At 39.7% G+C, this 20,619-nt stretch overlaps 1 protein-coding gene across 10 annotated transcripts in view; it reads right to left on the bottom strand.

Moving 5' to 3' along the window:
* USP28 (ubiquitin specific peptidase 28) overlaps positions 1-20,619 on the bottom strand; it is a 66,069-nt gene that overhangs the window by 9,228 nt on the left and 36,222 nt on the right. For 6 of the 10 annotated variants that reach the window (XM_038536120.1, XM_038536118.1, XM_038536122.1 and 3 more), the window contains exons 6-17: positions 19,920-20,006; positions 19,072-19,209; positions 18,166-18,239; positions 17,200-17,279; positions 15,623-15,771; positions 13,700-13,827; positions 10,779-10,874; positions 6,995-7,174; positions 5,235-5,452; positions 4,027-4,097; positions 2,435-2,663; positions 29-223 (exon numbers count right to left, since the gene is read on the bottom strand). In XM_038536120.1, the coding sequence (XP_038392048.1) occupies positions 29-223; positions 2,435-2,663; positions 4,027-4,097; positions 5,235-5,452; positions 6,995-7,174; positions 10,779-10,874; positions 13,700-13,827; positions 15,623-15,771; positions 17,200-17,279; positions 18,166-18,239; positions 19,072-19,209; positions 19,920-20,006 (1,645 nt within the window). Of the gene's footprint in view, positions 1-28; positions 224-2,434; positions 2,664-4,026; positions 4,098-5,234; positions 5,453-6,994; positions 7,175-10,778; positions 10,875-13,699; positions 13,828-15,265; positions 15,341-15,622; positions 15,772-17,199; positions 17,280-18,165; positions 18,240-19,071; positions 19,210-19,919; positions 20,007-20,619 lie in introns of those variants that run through there. The other 4 variants (XM_038536119.1, XM_038536123.1, XM_038536125.1 and 1 more) reach the window with 2 other exon arrangements.

The raw sequence follows: 20,619 nt of genomic DNA, 5'->3' as shown, positions 1-20,619 counted from the left end.
CATGGAAACACGGGCCCTCCCCAGTTACCTGGGGACGGAGAGAAATCCTGTGATGCTGAGCTGGTGGAGGAGTCCATTTGTGGGATTTTGCAAGACTGCTCTTCTTCCCACTCCTCGACTTCCTGCTCAAACCTCCAGTTATCTTCCTGAATGTAATGCTTCAGCTCAACAGACAGGGCATCCACTTCTCCTAACATCTGATCTGGTTCACTTGGGGCTGCCTCTGAGACGAGAACGAAAACAGAGTTAAAATGCAGCGCCATCCAGCCGAAGGTCACAAGGAATTAGAAGGTCCTTTCTAGAAAGAAAACAAAAGACACTTTGTCCTTTTTCTTACTCCACACAAAAAATACATACATACATAATCCATCAGAAGTAATGACAGTATAAAGCCAACTATCATAGCACACTAGTAACAGGGCCTGGCAGATTAGTAGGTAGGCATGCAGAGGTATCTGTTGAATGAATGAATGAATGGATGAGTGATAGAAAGCAGGGATTTGGAATAGAGGCCAAATCACTGGCAAAATAGCAAGAACAGACCCAACATTTAGAAATCCAGAACATTAGATCCAGTGGAAATTTCAAGTTGAACAGTTTTATCAGTGTAACCACAACTATTACTGATAAAAATACCCTTCTTAAGATGGTTAGAGATGAATTCCAAGACATCTATACTGCTTCAGGTCCACATAAGTGGGTGGTATCAGAAAGCAATGTGATACAACGGTTAGATGGTAAATAATACCTGGCGGATAATTTAAGGTTTGGAAGAAAAATGGCAAGGATATCAAGAACATATGAAATCTCATTTTTTTTTTTTTTTTTAAGATTTTACTTTTGTTATCTCTACATGGGGCTTGAACTCATGACCTAGAGATCAATAGTCGCACATTCTTCCGACTGAGCCAGCCAGGAACCCTGAAATTTCATTTCTAATCCTGTGACCAAATCAAAACAAAAAGCTTACAGTAGAACAACACATCCACTCCCGGGTTGCCTTTAATTCATCTTTTCATTAAGTAAATGACAGTTTCCATTTATCAGTTTCTATAGTATAAAAATGAACCATATATGTAATAACAAGGCTCCTATACACTACCAACAATAGTCCAGTCATTTGTACAACTCCCACAAGCAGCTGTTCCTGCTCTGGTGCTGCAGAGATGCAATTATGAAGAGCAGTTACTGCTAAGTGATCATTCTGTCTCTCCCCTGTCCCTGGCCACACCAGCAGATCAGAAAGACAGTGCACCGCCTGAACAAAATGCCTTCTGTGTTTTCTTACTTACTCAACCCAGTACAGTCTGAATATGAAACGGAAAAGTCTTCCATGATCTTAGATGCAAAATGCTGCTCACAAGACTTCTCCCAGAAAATGTAAAAGGAAGAGAGAATAATGTAAATGGAAGAAAGCACAGAATTTATTTTAAGATTTTACTTATTTATTTGAAAGAGAAAGAGAGATAGCTAGAGAGAGCATAAGGGGAGGGCAACAGGGAGAAGCAGACTCCCCACTGATCAGGAAACCAGACTCAGGGTTGGATCCCAGGACCCTGGGATCACGACCTGAGCCAAAGGCAGACATTTAACCAACTGAGCTCCCTAGGCACCCCCCACACCACAGAATTTAGAGTCAGAACTGGATCTGAATCTTGGGCCTGCCATTTGTTAACTGGCCGTGAGTCTGGAGGAGCAGAGTACCTCAGCTGGAACACATTGGCAAGAAGAATTCCTAGCCTGTCTTTTAGAGCTTTCAGTTATGAGAGAAATAAAGTTTGAAAGCACATAGTAAGTAGTAAAGTTCCAATATAAATGATAATGATTGCTCTCACAATTATAGTATTATGAGAAATATGAAATTGTTCAGGCAAAGCCACTAAAATTTAGCTATTCTCAAAGGGTCCAAAAACATGTGCACAAGGATGTCCCTAAAAAATTAAAAAACAAAAACAAACTAGAGACAATATAATGGTCTGTCAATGGAGGCTGGCTTAAAAAATTATATATGGAATTATGGATGGAATTATGATGCAGTTGTTAAAAAGAGTTGGTTCTATTTATAAAAATACAGAGATTAAAAAAATACAGAGATTACCTAATACATATGAATGATGAAAAAGATGCAGAGTAGAATGAAAAAATGTCCCATTTGGGGGAAAAATCGGGTGGGGACATATATTGATAAAATCTCACTTCCTGAATACTCTGTAAGAAACCTAAGAACGAATACATGCCAGGCTCCAGGATAGAAACAGGAAAGCAAACTTATTTTTTCTTAATTCTCTTTTATACTGTTATTTGTAAAATGCATTATTATTTTATAATAAATTATAGTTAAAAAACTTTTTTTTTTTTTTAAACCACAAGACTGTTCCCTTCTGTGAGCAGTAGAGATTTTCCCCATCTCTGGCTTCCACTACACTATGTTTACCTGCGTTGAAGTGTGGTAGCTTGTCGTTAATGTACATCAGACAGTAAGCACTAACATTTCTCAGGCCCCCATAAGAATCTCTTTCAAGTTCTTCCCAGGAAGATTCAGTAACAGAGATGTCATTGTACTTGAGCCAGACTTGTCGGGGCTGATTATAAATATAGGCCCAGTAATGTCCAGCATTTGCTTGCCCTTCATGGACGAGAACAGCATGTAAGCGGTAAGGCACCTGCAAAGGAGAAGATATTTTCCTGAGTCAGATTAAGCAAAGTAAATGAGAAATTTTAGGTAATTAAAATTCAAACTTATGGCCAGCTAGCAGACATAAGAAAACTGACTATTTTATACACGTGTTTGAGATAGGGTTAACAGTAAGTACCTTGACGATACAGTATGAACAAAAATACAGTCTTGGAATCTACCAATTGTGTTTCAATTCCTGAATCTTTAAAACCACACGTCCACACGTCTGAACGAGACGACCTCTTTGATGACTCTTCAAAGTCTTCAATCGCAGATCTCAAGTCAAAGATAACACAGATCTATGCATCCCTCTAATCCCAAATTCAGTTTATTTAAAAATAGAAATCACCTTCACCACTCATGTTGAGAAACATGTGCTGCATTTAGGACATACAGCAAGTTTAGCGGCTCTCTTGTTCTACACTGATTTTATTTGGTACTGAATTTCACGTTAGCACGTTTCATCATGAATCAGTCATATGATCCCTACATTTCACCTGCCGAGTGACTCATCCACCTATCTGGGGTGAGGACCCTTTCAGTTCCATACTTGTTTGTTTGTGTTTGAAAAGCATTTGTTTTTTTGAGATGGAGAAAAACGGCAATGCTATAGGTACTGATGAAAAAAAGAAAAATCAGCCAGAGAATCATTCAGTCAGTACCTTCACAGGTTTTCCTGGTGGGGAAATTTTTGAAACACAGAAGGGTAAGTGAAGAAAACCCAAGATTTACACAGCGCATTCCTGCTGTGCCTCCATGAGACCTGGCAGCTGACAGGGTTCTCCTCCTCCAGCCACGCACAAAGAAGCCACACTGAGCACTCGGGCCCTGACTGCAGCATCTTATCCTCTTTGTGCTCACGATGTTATCCCAAACAAAAATTTATGTGGACAATAAAAATTTCTGCCCTGACCACATTCCCTTCTGGGATTTTCAGGGAAACAAAGCTTGAAAGCACGCTGCTAAGCCAAGCATCACCAAGGATGATGATACTTTGGAAAAGGGTGTGGAACCAGTCCCTGCCTGGGGTTTTCCCCACCACACGATTTCAATTATCACTCTATGAGAAATTTCTTAACACTTGACAGCAAACCTTTCTACTATATGAAAAAAATACCATGTGGCAGAATCAAAACAAATCTGTTTTAAATGTTACTGTTAGTAGAAGATACAGTCCTTGTTTTGGCCTGAAAAGAAATAGAAAAATACTTATTTCTGTCCTAAGTTTATTATTCTAACTCAGGGAGGTTCCCAGTCAGTCTAAAAGAAAACTATCAAATTTTCTTTTGGATCTACCATCAGTACAGGAGGACATGCCTTAACTACTTTCCCATCAATTTTCATTCTACCTGACGAAGGAGAGGGTCACAATACATCTGCTCAATAGTCTGGGTAGTGCTCGCAATACAATTCTTTAAATCTGTTAAAGAAACAAAAAACAAGAAACATAGTTAAAATGATGTCATTCTATGCCACACAGGGTGCTTCAGCTAAGCAAAGAGCACAGATTCTCTGCGCCTGGGTTCTGACAATTTCAGCTCTACTCTATGAATCACGAAGGAGTACAGGCTTTCAAGGCACCTAGTGCTTTTAGCTTAACATAATTCCATCAATGGTTTAAAAAATTATCTCTTCTACTTGGCACCAGAATTTCTCCCAAAAGAAACCACCTCTATTTAGAAAAAGACCTTAATGGGTCACTCTGGGTATAAAATACATGTCCCTGAGACAGGACGAGAGTGGAGAAGGCAAGGCAAAAGGCAAGGCAAAATATATGTGGTAAGAACTTGGGAGGAATCTGGGTTTGATGATTTAATTTGATCTGACTGATGTGATTTGATTGATCTGATTATTTTATTTATTTAGCTCCCTAGATAAAAGGAGAAAGGAACAGGAGGGAAAGTCTGAGCAACATGACAACGAGACCAAAGGACTTTTAAAAACAGAACACTGAATAATTCCATTTTACATTGTGTACATTGCTCAAACATTCTCTGCCTCATTCACCTTCAGTAAAAACATGCTTCATATACACAAGACTCATAAAAAAGGGAAATCTAGGAGCACTACATTCTCTTTTTTTTTTAAGATTTATTTATTCATGAGAGGCACACAGAGAGAGGCAAAGACACAGGCAGAAGGAGAAGCAGGCTCCATGCAGGGAGCCCAATGCAGGACTCGATCCCAGGACCCCAGGATCACGACCTGAGCAGAAGGTAGATGCTCAACCACTGAGCCACTCAGGAGCCCCTAGGAGTGCTAAATTCTAAGTCTGGGTCAACTAAAGCCTGGGTTCACATAAACTACAGGAACAGAAATCAGCATATGCAGGAAAATCCTGACAGCGATCACAAATGTCTAAGAGTCCCAGGAGTTCCCAGAAATCTGGCGGAGGGTTTCTAGGAGGGATCTTTCCGCAGTTGTATGCTGGAAGGAACTGAAAGTACAAAAGCAGTCCCAATCACCATGTGCCTGAATTGTGCCTCTCCATCATTTATGCCTAACTTCCAGTGGAAAGGGAAAGGTTAGTTGTCCAACAAGTTTTTAGAGAGCCAACCTTGTATATCTTGTTCAATCTCACTCCTCCACCTCTGAAGACAGGTTTTAACAAAGTTTATCTCCTCATCCGTGACAGTTCGAGGAGCTGGCTGTGCAGGCATTTCCATGGTAGACCGGGAAGATGTAAGTGGCTTATTCATTGCAATAGACTCAGGTAGAGAATCTTCAGAAGAAAAGGTACCTTCAACATCCTGAGAAGAGCTTTCCTTACTTGTACTGAAAAAAGAGAAAAATTGTATTTGCATGATAATTTCCAAAATATGTCTTGGCCTCAATTAGTGTGCTTTGTAAAACTAACTGCTACATGGAAAAGTACTGCTATAATTTAATGAATATTTGCTCTATAAAGGCACTGAGCCAAACCATTTCTTTATATGCATCACCTCATTTAATACAACTTGCTTATGAGGCAGATATTGTTACCATCCCTAGTTCACCAATGACAAACCCAAGGTTTAGATAAGTTAAGCAACTTACTCAAGCTCACTCAGCTAGTAAATTATGGGATTTAAACCCAAATCTGAGTCTATGGTTCATGTTCTCTAACCACTTCTTCTAAGAAGGAACATTAAGGAAGAGTACAAAGAAGACTGGACTGGAAAAATCAAGGAATCATAACAGAGTTTCCACGATGCAGATAACTGAATAAAACACACAGAAGCAATAAATATGAAGTATGGGCTTTTTTCACCATGGGTTCTAGTGATGGTATTAGCCAGGACACACACATCATATCTGATCTGGGCTCATGTGACTTGGTCTCTTAGTTCTTACACAAGTAAGCCCCTCTTGGCTGTCCGCTTCAATTTCTAGCCAGTTCTTTAACTGTTTTAATTGTCTACTCATGAGTAAGTCTTTCCCTGAGGTTGACTTGGTTGAGCGTCCTTCTCAGCAGATGTGAGAATGAGAGGTTTTGGAAGATCGGGGATTGAGAGGCAGTGAGCGTACTGCTGGTTCAAAACAAGGTGACCTTGGTGGGGCATGGACACCATTGCAGGCAGTTTCAGGAGCCTCTGAAATAATCCTAACTATCCTGTGGGCAAGACAAGTGAGCACCCTGGTGGGAATCAGAAACATTCCCAACTACACGGGAACAAACCCTTCCCTTTAAGACAAGGAACTCATGGCTTTTGTCCTCTTCATGGGGTGAGTGCTTATCAGGTGGGAAGATGGTATACAGTTCAAATAAAACAAAAAGCCCTAATGTGTACTATCTTTTTAAAATTTTATTTTATTTATTCATGAGAGACACAGAAAGAGGCAGAGACACAGGAAGAGGGAGAAGCAGGCTCCACATAGGGAGCCTGACGCGGGACTCAATCTCGGGTCTCCAGGATCAGGCCCTGGGCCGAAGGCAGCGCCAAACCGCTGAGCCACCCGGGTTGCCCACTATCTTCTTTTAATAAAGATTTTATTTTTAAGTAATCTCCATACCTTTTTTTGTTGTTGTTAAAAATTTTATTCATTCATTCATGAGAACACAGAGAGGCAGAGACACAAGCAGAGGGAGAAGCAGGCTCCCTGCAGAGAGCCTGATGTGGCACTCGATCACTCGATCCCTGAACCCTGGGATCACGATCTGAGCCAAAGGCAGATGCTCAACTGCTGAGCCACCCAGGCGTCCCGTAATCTCCATACCTAACATGGGGCTTGAATTTACAACCGTGAGATCAAGAGTCACATGCTCCACCAAATGAGCCAGCCAGGTGCCCCTCCACCCCCCAAATGTGTACTATTTTAAACACTTGTTTTCATTACCTTTCCTTGGATGCCAGGTCAGAAACTGGGCAGTGCACGGAAGAAAGTGGTAACGTCATGTGTGCATCACTTTGACATGTGGGGCTTTCTGAGGCAGGTTTTGTGCTAGCAAATTCAATAACGTATTTCAGCATGTCTGGGAGTGGAAACCGAGCTGGGCCTGAGCCGTACTTCACATACCTAAGAGGCAAAGACAGTGGTGCTCTATTGGCCGAGTGCATCTAGTACTTTGTGGCTTGCTGACAAAAGATCTCTTACTGTGTAGAAAAGACTTATTCCTAAAGGCTGTGCAGTATTTGATGCGTCAGTCTGCAAAGTGAGAATTCTCTAAGTACAAATGTTAAAACTGGTAATGATCTACATGTTTACATCTGGGAGAAAACATTTTCAAACGGGCTCCTGCTTGAAGCCGTGTCTGCTACGCTTTCTCTTGATGTTGCATCACATCCAGGCTCTGGGCATAATAAAAGTAAATTCTTTGTCTTAAAGGAAAACAGATATATTAGCAGTACTCATATCTGAAAATAATGTTGGTGAACTGGTACCCAAGGCTTTATAACCAAGCCCTTAAGGCTCCTACTTGGAAATTAGAAACTAGGAACAATGAAAGAAAGCTGGAAATGTAAAGGTGTTAATAAAGATCAGAGTTTAAGAAAACTGGCAAATCTTTCTTCTGCAGGGTCCTCAGTATCCTCTTATTCATGCATTCAACAGCATAGGCCAGCCATAAATTATTGACTATTTCTTTGGGATTAAATAAATAATAAATATTTTTAACATGTAACCAAAATAATTAACAAATTATTTTAATGCTATCCAATATTCTGGCATTACCAGGACGAGTGAGACTCAAACAAAATATGTACTTTGATGAACTCTGTAATGACAGCAATTAAATAGTACTGGGTGACTGGCTGGTACAGGTAAACCCTATCATTATAGGGTTCCATTAGAGAGGGAGAGGAAGGCACTGCATATTTTTCTTCCCCATATAAAGTGAAAGAAACAGGTATAGGACTGGGAGGAAAGAAAGTTGTGTCCATATCAAAAAGGACATTATGAAATGAAAATACCAGTGGGAAATAAAATAATATTATTCAAAGTCAACCACATGGTTAGAGGATAGGGAGCAAAGAAGACATTTCATCCTCACTAATTTGAAGGGGAAGTAAAAGTAAGCAGCTGCCTTCTGTGGAGGGTTGCGGCTTTTAACTGAAAAGGACATCAAATACGTAACTAAGAAAACTGTACTATTCCTTAGATGTATTTTCTTGTCTTTATTTCAGCTACTACCGGCTTATTGAACTCTACTTACCCTTCAAGATCTAGTTTCTCCATCTCCCAGCTCTGAACTTCTAAAGACAGGACCTGAACCTTGTGTATCTATACCACAGACATGGTTAATAGATCTTCAGAAACACAGTGTTTGTGGAAAGCAATTACTTTACACATGACTGGCTTGGACCAAAGGAAAACATTTTCTTACTAGAAATGCAGCACAGATGTAATAGGTGATAGGATTTTAAGCCATCATTTTACACTGTAACTCTTCCCAGGTTTGCTGTATTTTAATATGATACTTATACAAAACTTCAGGAAAAATATTTCTCTAAGAAACTTATCTTCAATTTTCTGACATAATCATTGTTCTGTTCTACTGAATGAATTCCTTTAAACCCACTACTTCATACAATGCAGCATCTGTATTCAGTTAGTAGAATCAGAGCAAAAGTTTCAAAAAAGGTGTTTACACTATATGCATGACATCTTATTTTTCACATTACGTCAAGGTATCTTACAGAAGAAATGGTGAACTTTTTGCTTAATGATGAAAGTAATGCAACACACCTGGTATGAAAACTCAAATACAAAAGAATGTAAAATAAATCATAAAAGTCACCCACTCCCATCTCGATTCTACTTCCTACTGGCATCCACTAACAGTTTCTGTATATTTTCCCAGAAGCAAGTCACTCTTAGAGACAAGCAATTTTTTAATTACCCAAATAAAATTATCTGAGATTTTATTTATTATTTTTTTAAGATTTTATTTATTTACTCATGACAGACACATAATATTATTATATGAGAGAGAGGCAGAGACACAGGCAGAGGGAGAAGCAGGCTCCATGCAGGGAGCCCAACGTGGGATTCGATCCTGAGTCTCCAGGCTGATACCCCGGGCTGAAGGCGGCACTAAACTACTGGGCCACCAGGGCTGCCCCTAAAAGTATCTGAGATTTTAAAAGTCATTTTATTTATTTATTTTAAAGATTCTATTTTATTTTTTTAGCAATCTCTACCCTCAACATGGGACTCAAAACTACAACCCTGAGATCAAGAGTCACGTGTTCTACTGATAGAGCCGGTCAGGTGTCCTTAAAAGTCATTTTTTTTTCCTGAAGTAACATCATAGTACAGAAAATGCTCCTATACTTACTTTAAAATCGAAGTAAGTCAGAATGCCCTGCTGGTTACTGGTAAGTTGAGTTTTTGTATGTTACAATGCATCAGGTATATTTGGTGCTATAAAAACAATTATAATCTTATAAAGCATCACTAAAACCTTAAAAGTAAAATATAGCTGCAAATCAAGTTCTGTAAATCACTTAGAGGATGGTATTTGAGGAATCAATCCTCAGCTTAAGTCTATATAAGACAATGAGAGAACTCATCACCAAACACCTTGGATAAGTTCACCCTAAGAGAGGATGCTGGAGATGGGAACTTATGGGTGCAGAGTCTACCTTGGGCTGGTAAGGAAAGTGTTGCCTCTTAGGGAAGTAAGTGACCTAGCAATGGAGTGAGTAGAACTGGGGTGGTGGTGACAGCAAAACTGTGGGGTAGCTAAAGGAGGAAAAAACACCATTGACATTATATGGGATTTCCTTCTAAATGCCAAATCAATGGGATAGATAGATAGAAAGAAATTACATGGACTCCTCTTCCTTAGGAAGTCATGGGGTGATTCTAAAGAAATAATCAGTGGGAAACAAGTCAACAAAAAAGGGGGAGATTTCCCTCCATGAGAGAGAAGACTTTGTGCCAGAACTGTTAGCCCTTGGAATCACTTAGCACCTGCTCCAGGTAGAACAGCACTTTCTGTTTGTGTTTTTATCTCTTCCAGATCCTTAAGAAAACATTTTCCCAAGACAGAGGGCCTGAAGTATGGTGACAGTTACCTCTCTTGTGTTTGTGAGGAAGATGACGAGGGAAATAGAAAAAGTAAAGGGCTATGAACTCAGAAGCTGAGCTCCCATCGTGTATGCCAGGGACTGACTCCGTGCCTCTGCATCCCACCAGTCCTTGGGACTACTATTCACCCATGGATACTACAGCTCGTCTTATAAGTGGCTTCATGCTTAGAGAATAAGTTTTCTTAGCTATTTTGTGTATATAAAAATGTGTGTATATGTGTAATGTGTGTATAAAAACACACTCATTAATACTTAAAAAACTCTAAACCAATTTTTAAATTTAAGCAAATTATCCAATTTTAACACTCTACTCTCTCCTTCACATTTCTTTTTTTTTTTTTTTTTTTTTTTTTTTTTTAAATATTTTATTTATTTATTTATGATAGTCACAGAGAGAGAGAGAGAGAGAGAGAGAGGCAGAGACACAGGCAGAGGGAGAAGCAGGCTCCATGCACCGGGAGCCCGACGTGGGATTCGATCCCGGGTCTCCAGGATCGCGCCCTGGGCCAAAGGCAGGCGCCAAACCGCTGCGCCACCCAGGGATCCCTCTCCTTCACATTTCTAAGCACAAAGATGTCACGACTTACCTTTCCAGTTTTTGCTGCAGAACTTTTATTTTCTCCTTCAACTTTCGAATACACTCTCTCTTACTTCGAATAAGCTCTTTGCTCTTGTACATGTACCTAAGCAAATGATAACACCACAAACACAATTTATATTTAAAAGCATTAATGGCACACGGTGCTAGCAAACCAGAGATACAAGGGAACTTCCTCGAACAGACAAAGAGCATCTATGAAAACGTATAGCTAAGATCATACTTAATGGTAAAAGATTGGAAGCTTTCCCCCTAAGACCAGGAACAATGCAAGGATGTCCACTCTTATCTCTTCTACTGTTTTACTGGAGGCATGGCCAGTGTGAGGAAGGAAAGAAGAAAAGAAAGGAGGGAGAGGGAGGGGGGGAGAGAGAGAGAGAGAGAGAGAGAGAGAGAGAAAGAGGATGAGACATGGAGGGAAGGAGGAAAAGGGAAGGCATACAAATAGCAAAGGAAAAAGTAAAACTGCCTTTCATTGCAGATGACATAATCATTTACACAGAAAGTACCAAAGAATTTACAAAAATGCATCAGAACTAGTAAGGGAGTTTAGTAAAGTCAAAAGATATAAAGTCAATTAAAAAAGAAGGAGGGTGGAAATCTAAAGCTGGATTTTTTAGAAACCATTGTAACATCAAAAGCATGAATTATTTTAGTATAAACTTACTTAGATATATGTTAAGACCTGTACACTAAAAATTAAGAAACACTGTTGAGAGAAATTAACGATTTAAATAAACGGAGCTATACCATGTTCATGGATTAAAGAACTCAAAATAGTTAAGACATCAGTTTCCTCAAATTCATCTATACATTCAACATAATGCCAATCAAAATCCCACTGGTGAAAAAAAAATCCCACTAGTGGGCACCTGAGTGGCTCAGTGGTTGAGCATCTGCCTTTGGCTCAGGTTGTGATCCCAGGGTCCCGTCATCGGGCTCCCCATTGGGAGCCTCCTTTTCCCCCTGCCTATGTCTCTGCCTCTCTTTCTGTGTCTCTCATCAATAAATAAATAAAATCTTAAAAAAAAAATCCCACTAGTTACTAGGGAGTAACCGACAAGCTAACTCTAATACTTACCTAGAAATGCAAAGGACTAAAGTAGCCAAAACAATTTTGAAAGAAAAAAAAAGGGGGGGAGGCAAAATTGGAGGATTTACATGATCTGATGTCAAAATTTACAGTAAAGTTACAGTAATCAAGACAATGTGTCACTGGTTTAAGATTAGACACAACAGATAAAACAGACTCTAGAAATAGACCCACAACTACATGCTCAATTCATTTCTGACAAAAGTACCAAGGTAATTCAATGGGGGAAAGGATAACTGGACATCCACATGCTTCCTTTCCCTGCCCTCCAAAAAACAAAAGCCGTTCTCTCATATTATATATAAAAATAAACTCTAAATGGGTCATAGACATGAATATAATAGTTAAAACTAAGTCATTTCTAGGGGGAAAAAAAAGAAGAAAATCTTTGTGACCTTGGGTTGGCAAAGATCTCTTAGAACACAAAAACACAAACTGTAAAAGAGAAACTGATAAATTAGACTTCATAAAAACTAAAAACTCCTGGTCTCCTAAAGACAGTGGTAAAAAAATGGAAGAGACAGCATAGGCAGGGATTATGTGGATCTGTCTCCAAAATCTGTAAAAGAACCCACTCTTACAACTCAGTATGAACACAACCCACTCAATTAAAGAATGGACAAAAGATCTGAAAAGATGCTTCACCAAAGAAAATATACAAACAACTGTTAATTAAGCATGCAAAAAGAAACTCAGCATTGTTAGTTATCAGGGAAATATATGTCAAGAGAAAAATAAGATATTCCTACAAACTCACTACAATGGCTAAAATTTAAAAGCCTGACAATTCCAATTATGGGCAGATCTGGAGCAAACAGAACTCTTACACACTGTCAGTGGGAATGCAAAATCATACAGTTTTAGAAAACAGCTTTGAAATTTCTTATACAATTAAACATACACTTTTCATACAACCTAGCAATCTCACTCCTAGGTGTTTTACCCAGAAGTACTAAAACCACACCAACACTTTGGGGGTGAATGTTCATAGTAGCTTTCTTCATAAACTAAAACTGGATACATCCAAAATGTCTATCAACAACTGGTGAATGGAAAAAATATTGGAATACTACTACAGTGGGATACTACTCAATATGGATGAATCCCAAAAACATTATTCTCAATGTAAGAAGATACACTGCTGTGTAAGAAGATATAGTCACAACAGGGTGTATTCTGAATAGTAATGTCACTATTGTGACATTCTAGAAATGGCAAAACTATAGAGCCAGAAAACAAGTGGTTGCTAGAGCCTAGGGGTGAAAAGAGATTGACTGCAAGGAGCATGAGGAAACTTTCTGGGGGATGGAAATGTGCTATATCCAACTGCCTTGGTGGTTATTTGACTATATACCTTAGTCAAAACTCATTGGCTCTACACCTAAACAATGATAATATTGCTTTGTGTATAAACTATACGTCAATAAACCGGACTGTAAAAAGAATAAAAATGTACAATATAAGTCTAAGTAGTTGTGTTTTTTTTTTCCCCCCAGGAATACAAATAGCATTGAGATTAGAAAGAAATACACTGTGGCTACTCCACATACTGTTCTTCGCCCTAGAAGGAACAGGGCTTTCATCTGAAGCCTACCTACTCAAGTTGTGGTCCCAAGATCAAATGTATCATTTGCGCATCACCTCGAGAGCTTCTCAGAAATACCAACAACTCTTGGGCTCCAACCTAGATCCAATGAATCCAGTGACTCTATATTTGCGATTATCAAGACCTCTAGATGATTCCTATGCACAATACACTAGTAAATGCTCCCCCTTCTTCTTCTGTAACACATTAAGAAGACAATCACAGAACTCACCTGTCCATATAAATGATCTGAGGAAACTCCAGCTTATTGTGAATTTTCTCTGGCTGACCAAGGGACTGATTGAACTCGAATCTTGAGAGTTCAAAGGTCAACACTGGAGGTAGCTTTGTAAACCAACGCTGTGTCAGAAGCAGAAATATAAAAGACAGAAGTTAATTTTAGGAAATAGCAAAAGCCACATTTAAAACATCCCTCATCAAACTTTCTTCTTCTCATACAGAATTTATATTTCAAATCAAATTCACCCTACAGGTTTATTTATCCCAAATATTAAAATGACCACTTAGAATCATGCCCTCTTAGAAAATGTGGTTAAACATTCCTCAAGACTTCAAATTTATGAGCCAGTCAACAACATTTTACTCAACTATCATCCTCGGAAATAACTGCCCTTAAATAAGTGAAATTGCACCAAGAATCTACACCACTTACTCACTAAGTCATCAGTATTCAAAAGAGGGTCAAAGCCTAAAAGATATCAGCTAACCTAACCGAAGAATCAGAAAGTAGGACCTTAGCAGCATATATATACCTAAGGAGTCAATTATCTCCACGAATCAGCTCAGAGAATATATTGAGCATATATGTGTGAACATATATACTATTTACAGTCTATTAATCATAATTTGAATCCCCTTTATTTCTAAAACAAGAAACTTGAAATAGCCTCATGACTATGAGTACTCAAGTTTCTGAGAAAATCTTTGATTTTTAAGACTTTACAATATCTCAGGAGGGACCTGGTTAAATCAACCCAGGGTGTGATTTTGAGCTTCAAGAAAAGAAAGCACTGACTTATAAAAAAATATCTCAACTGCTCCTGACCACAGATATGGAAGAGCTAAACCAGGAGAGGCATTTCTGTTCAATTCACCTGTATGCCAGCAGTCTGCAAGAACAGCTTTGAGACACTCACTCTACCAAAGGTATAAACAGCTAAGTTCCCTTTCCTTCTCTTGTTGGCACGAGGTGAATCCAGACAGCCTGTCTACCTCGGGGTAAATCCACATAAGCATAATGATTTTCTTTCTTTCTTTCTTTCTTTCTTTTTTAAAATAGCATTCCCTTTCTTGAATAAAGGTCTCCAGGTCTAAGGAGCTGGTGAACATCCCTTCTCTTTTGTAAGAGCATGCCTCAGCTGTGTCCAGGCAGGACTGACGTTGTGCCCCCCAAGCAGGTGTTAGGGGAAGCAGTAGCTCTCTCCTAGTGCTCACACTGCCCTGAACTCATGCCCTCGACAACGCTCACATCAATCAGGAAAAGCTCTGCTTTCTCCTATAGTAATGACTGAGTTAGACTCCCATAAGCCCACAGTTTTATTTCAAAATATATGAAAGGAGATCAAGCCAAGCTGTATGCTATTATCCACAGTTATGCTCCAAATTCACTCATTCTCAGGCATTAGTTTCTCTTGCTCTCCCCCTCTAACTTTCCCCCTTTCTTTCCAACCCACAAAAATAAATGAATATTAAATTTGAAAAAATTTTAAAGCAAAGGCAGAATTTACTATGAAGAACAGTAAATATTATAATAGGGAAAATATTCTAAATGGCATACCATAGGAGTTAATCACTGTACTTTTACCCTCCGAAAATATGGAGGCAGTGGGTTCTCCCTACTGGTACAGGTAGGCTTCAACAGAAAAAGAGAAACTTGATCATACTTAAAACATCAGAAGCAGCATACAACCTTTATATGATTAACTCAAATTCATACTTTCAGTAAAGAATTTATTTACTAAACACTCAGGCTGACTAATGCATATCAACTCACGAGAGACTTCAGGCTAGTTCGACATCTGGTAAGTGTACAGTTATTTAATATCTGATGGGAAGACAGTTTGCCAAAAAGCCTCAGCCCTACTTAACTGGCTCTGTCACTGGCACAGCAAATAAAAAAAAATATCCGACTTACCTCTTGTCCATACGTCACCGAATGATCGGAAGGAAGCAGCTCAATGTCACCCTCCACCATGGCCCCTTCCAAACATTCGTCTAAGTTGCGATAACCATTTACCTGAAGGGGATACTGGCCGAAGGTCTCATTGTTACAAAAGGGCTTTCCTAGGCAAAGAAACAGATTGCTTTTTTAAAGACCTCACTAGTATTATCTAAAGACTTTTTTTCTGGCACCGCACAGACAGTGTCTTCCTAATTTAGCAACTCACTGAGAAGCTTTAGAAGCGTCCTTCAGCCTGTATGGCAATTTCCAATGAACCGGTGGGTCCAGGCATTGACCATAAATAACTGCTACTGTCATAAAGGAAAGACCAGCAGACATTACGTGCCTCCTGATCAAAGACTACCCCACCTCTTGCAAATTAGTTTTGCCAAGAAAAGCCTTACCTGAATCTGGTCAAACTCTAGATCCAACTACCAATTTATAAAAAGAGAGGTAGAGAGGAACGTGTTAAACTGTATCATAGATGTGCAAGTGGCGAAATTTCAGACTGTGGGGAATCTCAGAGAACAATCTGGTTTCTTAAGAAATCCATTTCAAGGGAGAAAGAGACTGGGGGCATAGCGCAGAGATTTTGATAAGAGACTTAAAAGACCAAGATTTTGATGAGACTTAAAAATCAACTAAATATAAATGATCCACATTTGGATCCTGAATAAAATAAATTGTAAAAATAACACATCACACCCCCCCCCCCGCCCCGTATATAAAATTATAAAACAACTTGGATACCTGAACACTGACTAGATATTTGATATTAAGTGCTATTTTTTTTGGAGTGAATAGTGGTATTGGGTTGTTATACAGAGAATATCAGAAGCGTAAGAGGAAAAAGGAGTTTGGGGATGTCTGGTCATGGACTAATGGTTGCTGAGTTCATGGGGGTTTTTAGAATGCTCTATCTGGAGATAAAAATTCTCCATTGTGAAAAAAAATTTACAATTACACATGCAGCTTTGATAAGTCTCTAAAATAGAGAAAGATCTTTGACAGTCTAACTCATCAAAACCTTTTGAGATTAAATATTACATTGGGGGACAACTGGGTGGCTCAGCGGTTGAGCGTCTGCCTTTAGCTCAAGGCATGATCCCAGAGTCCCGGGATCAAGTCCCACATCAGGCTTCCTGCATGGAGCCTGCTTCTTCCTCAGCCTATGTCTCTGCCTCTCTCTCTTTATGTCTCTCATGAATAAATAAAATCTTAAAAAAAAAAAAAAGTTTAAAAAAATAAATAAAATAAAATAAATACTACATTGGAAGAAACAACACAGAAAATTGAATAGCATCACCAGGTCTGACATTAATACTAGGTTTGGGATGTGCAAAGTATACAATTTAATTAACAACTCTGAGATAAACACTATGCCCATTTTATAGATGAACAGACTGAGGATCCAAGCATTCACAGTTTGTCCATGTTACACACATACTAAGAGGTAGAACCATACCCATAAATGCCTGACTCAAAAGCCTTTTCGACGAATACAGATAGTCACACAAGTCTAGAACTAACATTTACAGCAGAGAATTTACCTTCACGAACCCCTTCAGTGAGGAAAGTACCGTAGAATAGCTGCACCATTGGATTTTCAGATTTGTTCCTGGGATTGCTGCTTTTAAGAAAAGGAAAACAGTTCTCTATCATTTGGATCAGATAAGCACTACACGAAACCTAACCACCATTCAAAAGCAAAAATAGTACATTTTCATCAACCTCCAAAGAGCCAAGTATGGTCCAAAAAGTAAAAGGTTAGCTCAGTTTAAATACTCATTGAGCAAATATATAGGCATGAGAGCTGGCTGTGAGGAGCTGAAAGTCTAACGGGAGAGTCCTACATGCACAGAAATACTTGTATCTGTATACATTCAACAAACGCATCTACGCCCAGTGACAGATGTATATAAATTCTAGAATAGGACAGAAGCAACAAGAATCCACCCTCTTTGCGCAGTTCTGCAAATAAACAGAAGTTTTCCCAGTAGTACAACAGAAATGGACAAGCCCACCTTAACATCTTAACATGTATATTTCTTTTATTTAGAGTTAAAACGATTTAGAAAATTTCTCGCCACCTACATTCAAAAGGGGATTCTTTGAATATTCTTTGCCCTGAATTTCACTTCTGAAGTTCATTTCAGTGACTGCAACGATTAAAGTTGATTTACCCGTCTTACACCGCCACGTTCACATCTAGGATTGGTTCGACCTTTTAACACATTGGGTAGTAGCACAGGCTATGATTTTACAAAGTTCAGGGTTATGGCCCTTTCAGTAAAAGGTGGCAGGTTAAGATGATTATCTGCATCTTCAGGGAGAAAAACCAAAGGCAAGGAGGATAAAAAAATGACAAGTATCTGAAATTTACCCCCTTGAAGTTTGGCAAAAAACCAGCAACTCCTACTTGAGAAGAGTAGTTGCCCTCCCTCCTTCAATGTCATAATTCTCATTGGACCACTGTGAGTAGAAAGGCTATACAAAAAAAAATCCTCAACACTCACTGAACATTAACAGCTAGCTGGAATGCGTCCTCTAGCCAATCCAGGAGCTTGTGTGTGAATTCACTCACATCTTGCTACAAGAGAGGCACAAATTGCATAAGAGTTAGACCCAGTACCATACTTAGGGACACAAAAATCTGCCCTAATCCTACCAATGATTAAGATTCTATTACTATGGAAGGATTTATTAAGGACAAGCAGCATGAAGAGACAAAGGAACACTGGAGGCCAGCTAACTGCAGAGACGAGCAGCCACTGACCAGCATGTGGCTACGAGGAGATTGGAACACCACCAATTCCAGCCACGTCTATTTGTAACAACACACAAAATCTTCTAGGTAGGCCTTAAAAAAAATAAAAAATAAAAATAAAAGAATTTTTTAAAAAGGTCGGGAGAACAGAGCCTAGTGCTGTAGAACAGGAGGAGGTCAGAATGAAGAAAGGACACTTTGATGAAACATTTTGAGTGTTCGATAGAACTGTAGGACCTTTGGATAATCAAAGGGAAAGTTAAATTTTATGAAGAAGGTGCTCCTCCAATAGTGATGGCTGTGTTTTCTAACAGAAGATAGAGAAAGGCAAGTACTAATGTCTAGGAGAGAGAAATAGCTCAGAACAGCTGCTCAACTTAGGGTCTAGATGATGCTGCAAATGGGATTTTTATCTGGGCCATTCTGAGGTCCAGGGGGAGTCACAGGGCTTTACTTTTGTCAGCAACCCTTTGCTCTGATTCACCGAGGTATCTTCTGACCTCCTCCTCTCTACTCCAACAGCCCCAGTCTGCTTCCCGTCCTGTGTAGTCACATTCAGAGCTGACCCGGAGTTACATCACTTGGATAGCAACAAGGTGTGACTTCAAACTTCACAGACTTTGAGGGAAACATGGGGATAACAGGCTTTTTGTACCTGCTGTTCCTCAGGTGATCGGAATGCTCCCTTTAAGAGATCCAGGGCTGCTGAAGGGTCTACAAATTTGCGATTTGATCCCATCATCAGAGCAAACAAGTACTGCAGCTCTTGCATAAACACGATATTTCTCTTTTCCTGTGGAGAAGATGGCAATGTGTGCTCTCACAACCCCCCATGTAGGAAATCAGAACGTATGAAAGAGAAAAGTTGTAAGAGATCCCTCCCTGACATTTACCTAGCTCTAGGTCAGTCAGGACACAGACTACCCCACAGGCCCTCTGATCCGGTCTGTGGAGGGGATTACCTTAAACTGAAATATCCATGTGGAAGCCAGGAGGGGAGTGCTGTCGGAAAGGCAAAATGCTTATTTTCTGAAGCTGCCCTCCCTCGCATTAGGAAAATGCATCCCCAAAGTGAGATCCTGGAGAGGGTTGGATCGCTGGCAGGAAGCCATGTCCTGTGGCGAGAGCTGACCGACCATAGGCTCTTCTAGAAGGGTCCAGGCCTCCAGCATTGGGTCACCCACTTTGCAACCCACGCCTGAGCGGGAGGGAAAGGAAAGGACACTACACGAACATTCTGTGACTTAGAATTTCTGAATCTCCTGCCCAGAGGCAGAAGAGCTGAGGCTGTCAGATGACTTGCCACTTTCTGGGAACTGTTCTCATTTTATTCCTACTTCATTTTCATTTCATGTCACAAAGAAGGAAAAAAGCCATCTGGAAATGAAAACAAATACTAGCACAAGCCAGAGGACATCACAGCTATCAGTGTGGGCCAGAACTTAAAAGCCTTTGGGATGAGAGGGACCAAACACGAGTGAGGACTTCTCCACACCAACTTACTGTGTGACTTGGACAGTTTTCGAGAACATTCTGTGGCAGACTGTAGCTGAGAACAAGTCTTCGAAATTCAGGCAGTTGAAAGAGAGACTGAAATAAAGAAAGAGATTCATAGCCTTGCTTTCAAGATAACTGCAGCAGAAAGATCTTTTACCTTGAAAGTGCATGTGACTGTCACCTGCTATTTCTACCGCTGCGACATCTGAGGGAATGATGGCTATGTGTACAAACTGAGCCAACGGAATAGTAATTCTTTAAGGAAAAAACCAGAAACATCACGGGTAACAGGAGGGATGGATTAACCAAGGTAAAGTTCATGTACACAACAGATCGTTATGTAGTCATTAAAATAACACTCCTGAAAAAAATATTTTCCTAAAATGAACTAGTACACGGCTGTGAAAGTGAATGCCCGAGAGCTTTAGGATCAACATGGAGAAATCTCAGAGCTATATCCTGTGTGTTGAGGGATGCGTACAGCTGTGGTCTTATCTGTGGGGAAGGGAGGCTGTGACTGGAATGGGGACAGCAAGGCCTGGAGAGCACAGGGACCCCACCATTTATTTCTAAAGCTGGGTGCTGAGTGCAGCAATGTGGGCTACTCTCCACTCTTTGTCACAAGAACTACATTAAAAAAAAATTCAGTAGCAGTAATCTCTGGCTTATTTATAAAGCATACGTAATCCTACTATGAATATCTTCT

The sequence above is a fragment of the Canis lupus genome, chromosome 5 (assembly GCF_011100685.1).
Source record: "Canis lupus familiaris isolate Mischka breed German Shepherd chromosome 5, alternate assembly UU_Cfam_GSD_1.0, whole genome shotgun sequence".
Lineage (NCBI taxonomy): Eukaryota > Metazoa > Chordata > Mammalia > Carnivora > Canidae > Canis > Canis lupus.
The sequence above is the reverse complement of the archived record's forward strand: the minus strand, read 5'-3'. Positions and strand labels throughout refer to the sequence as shown.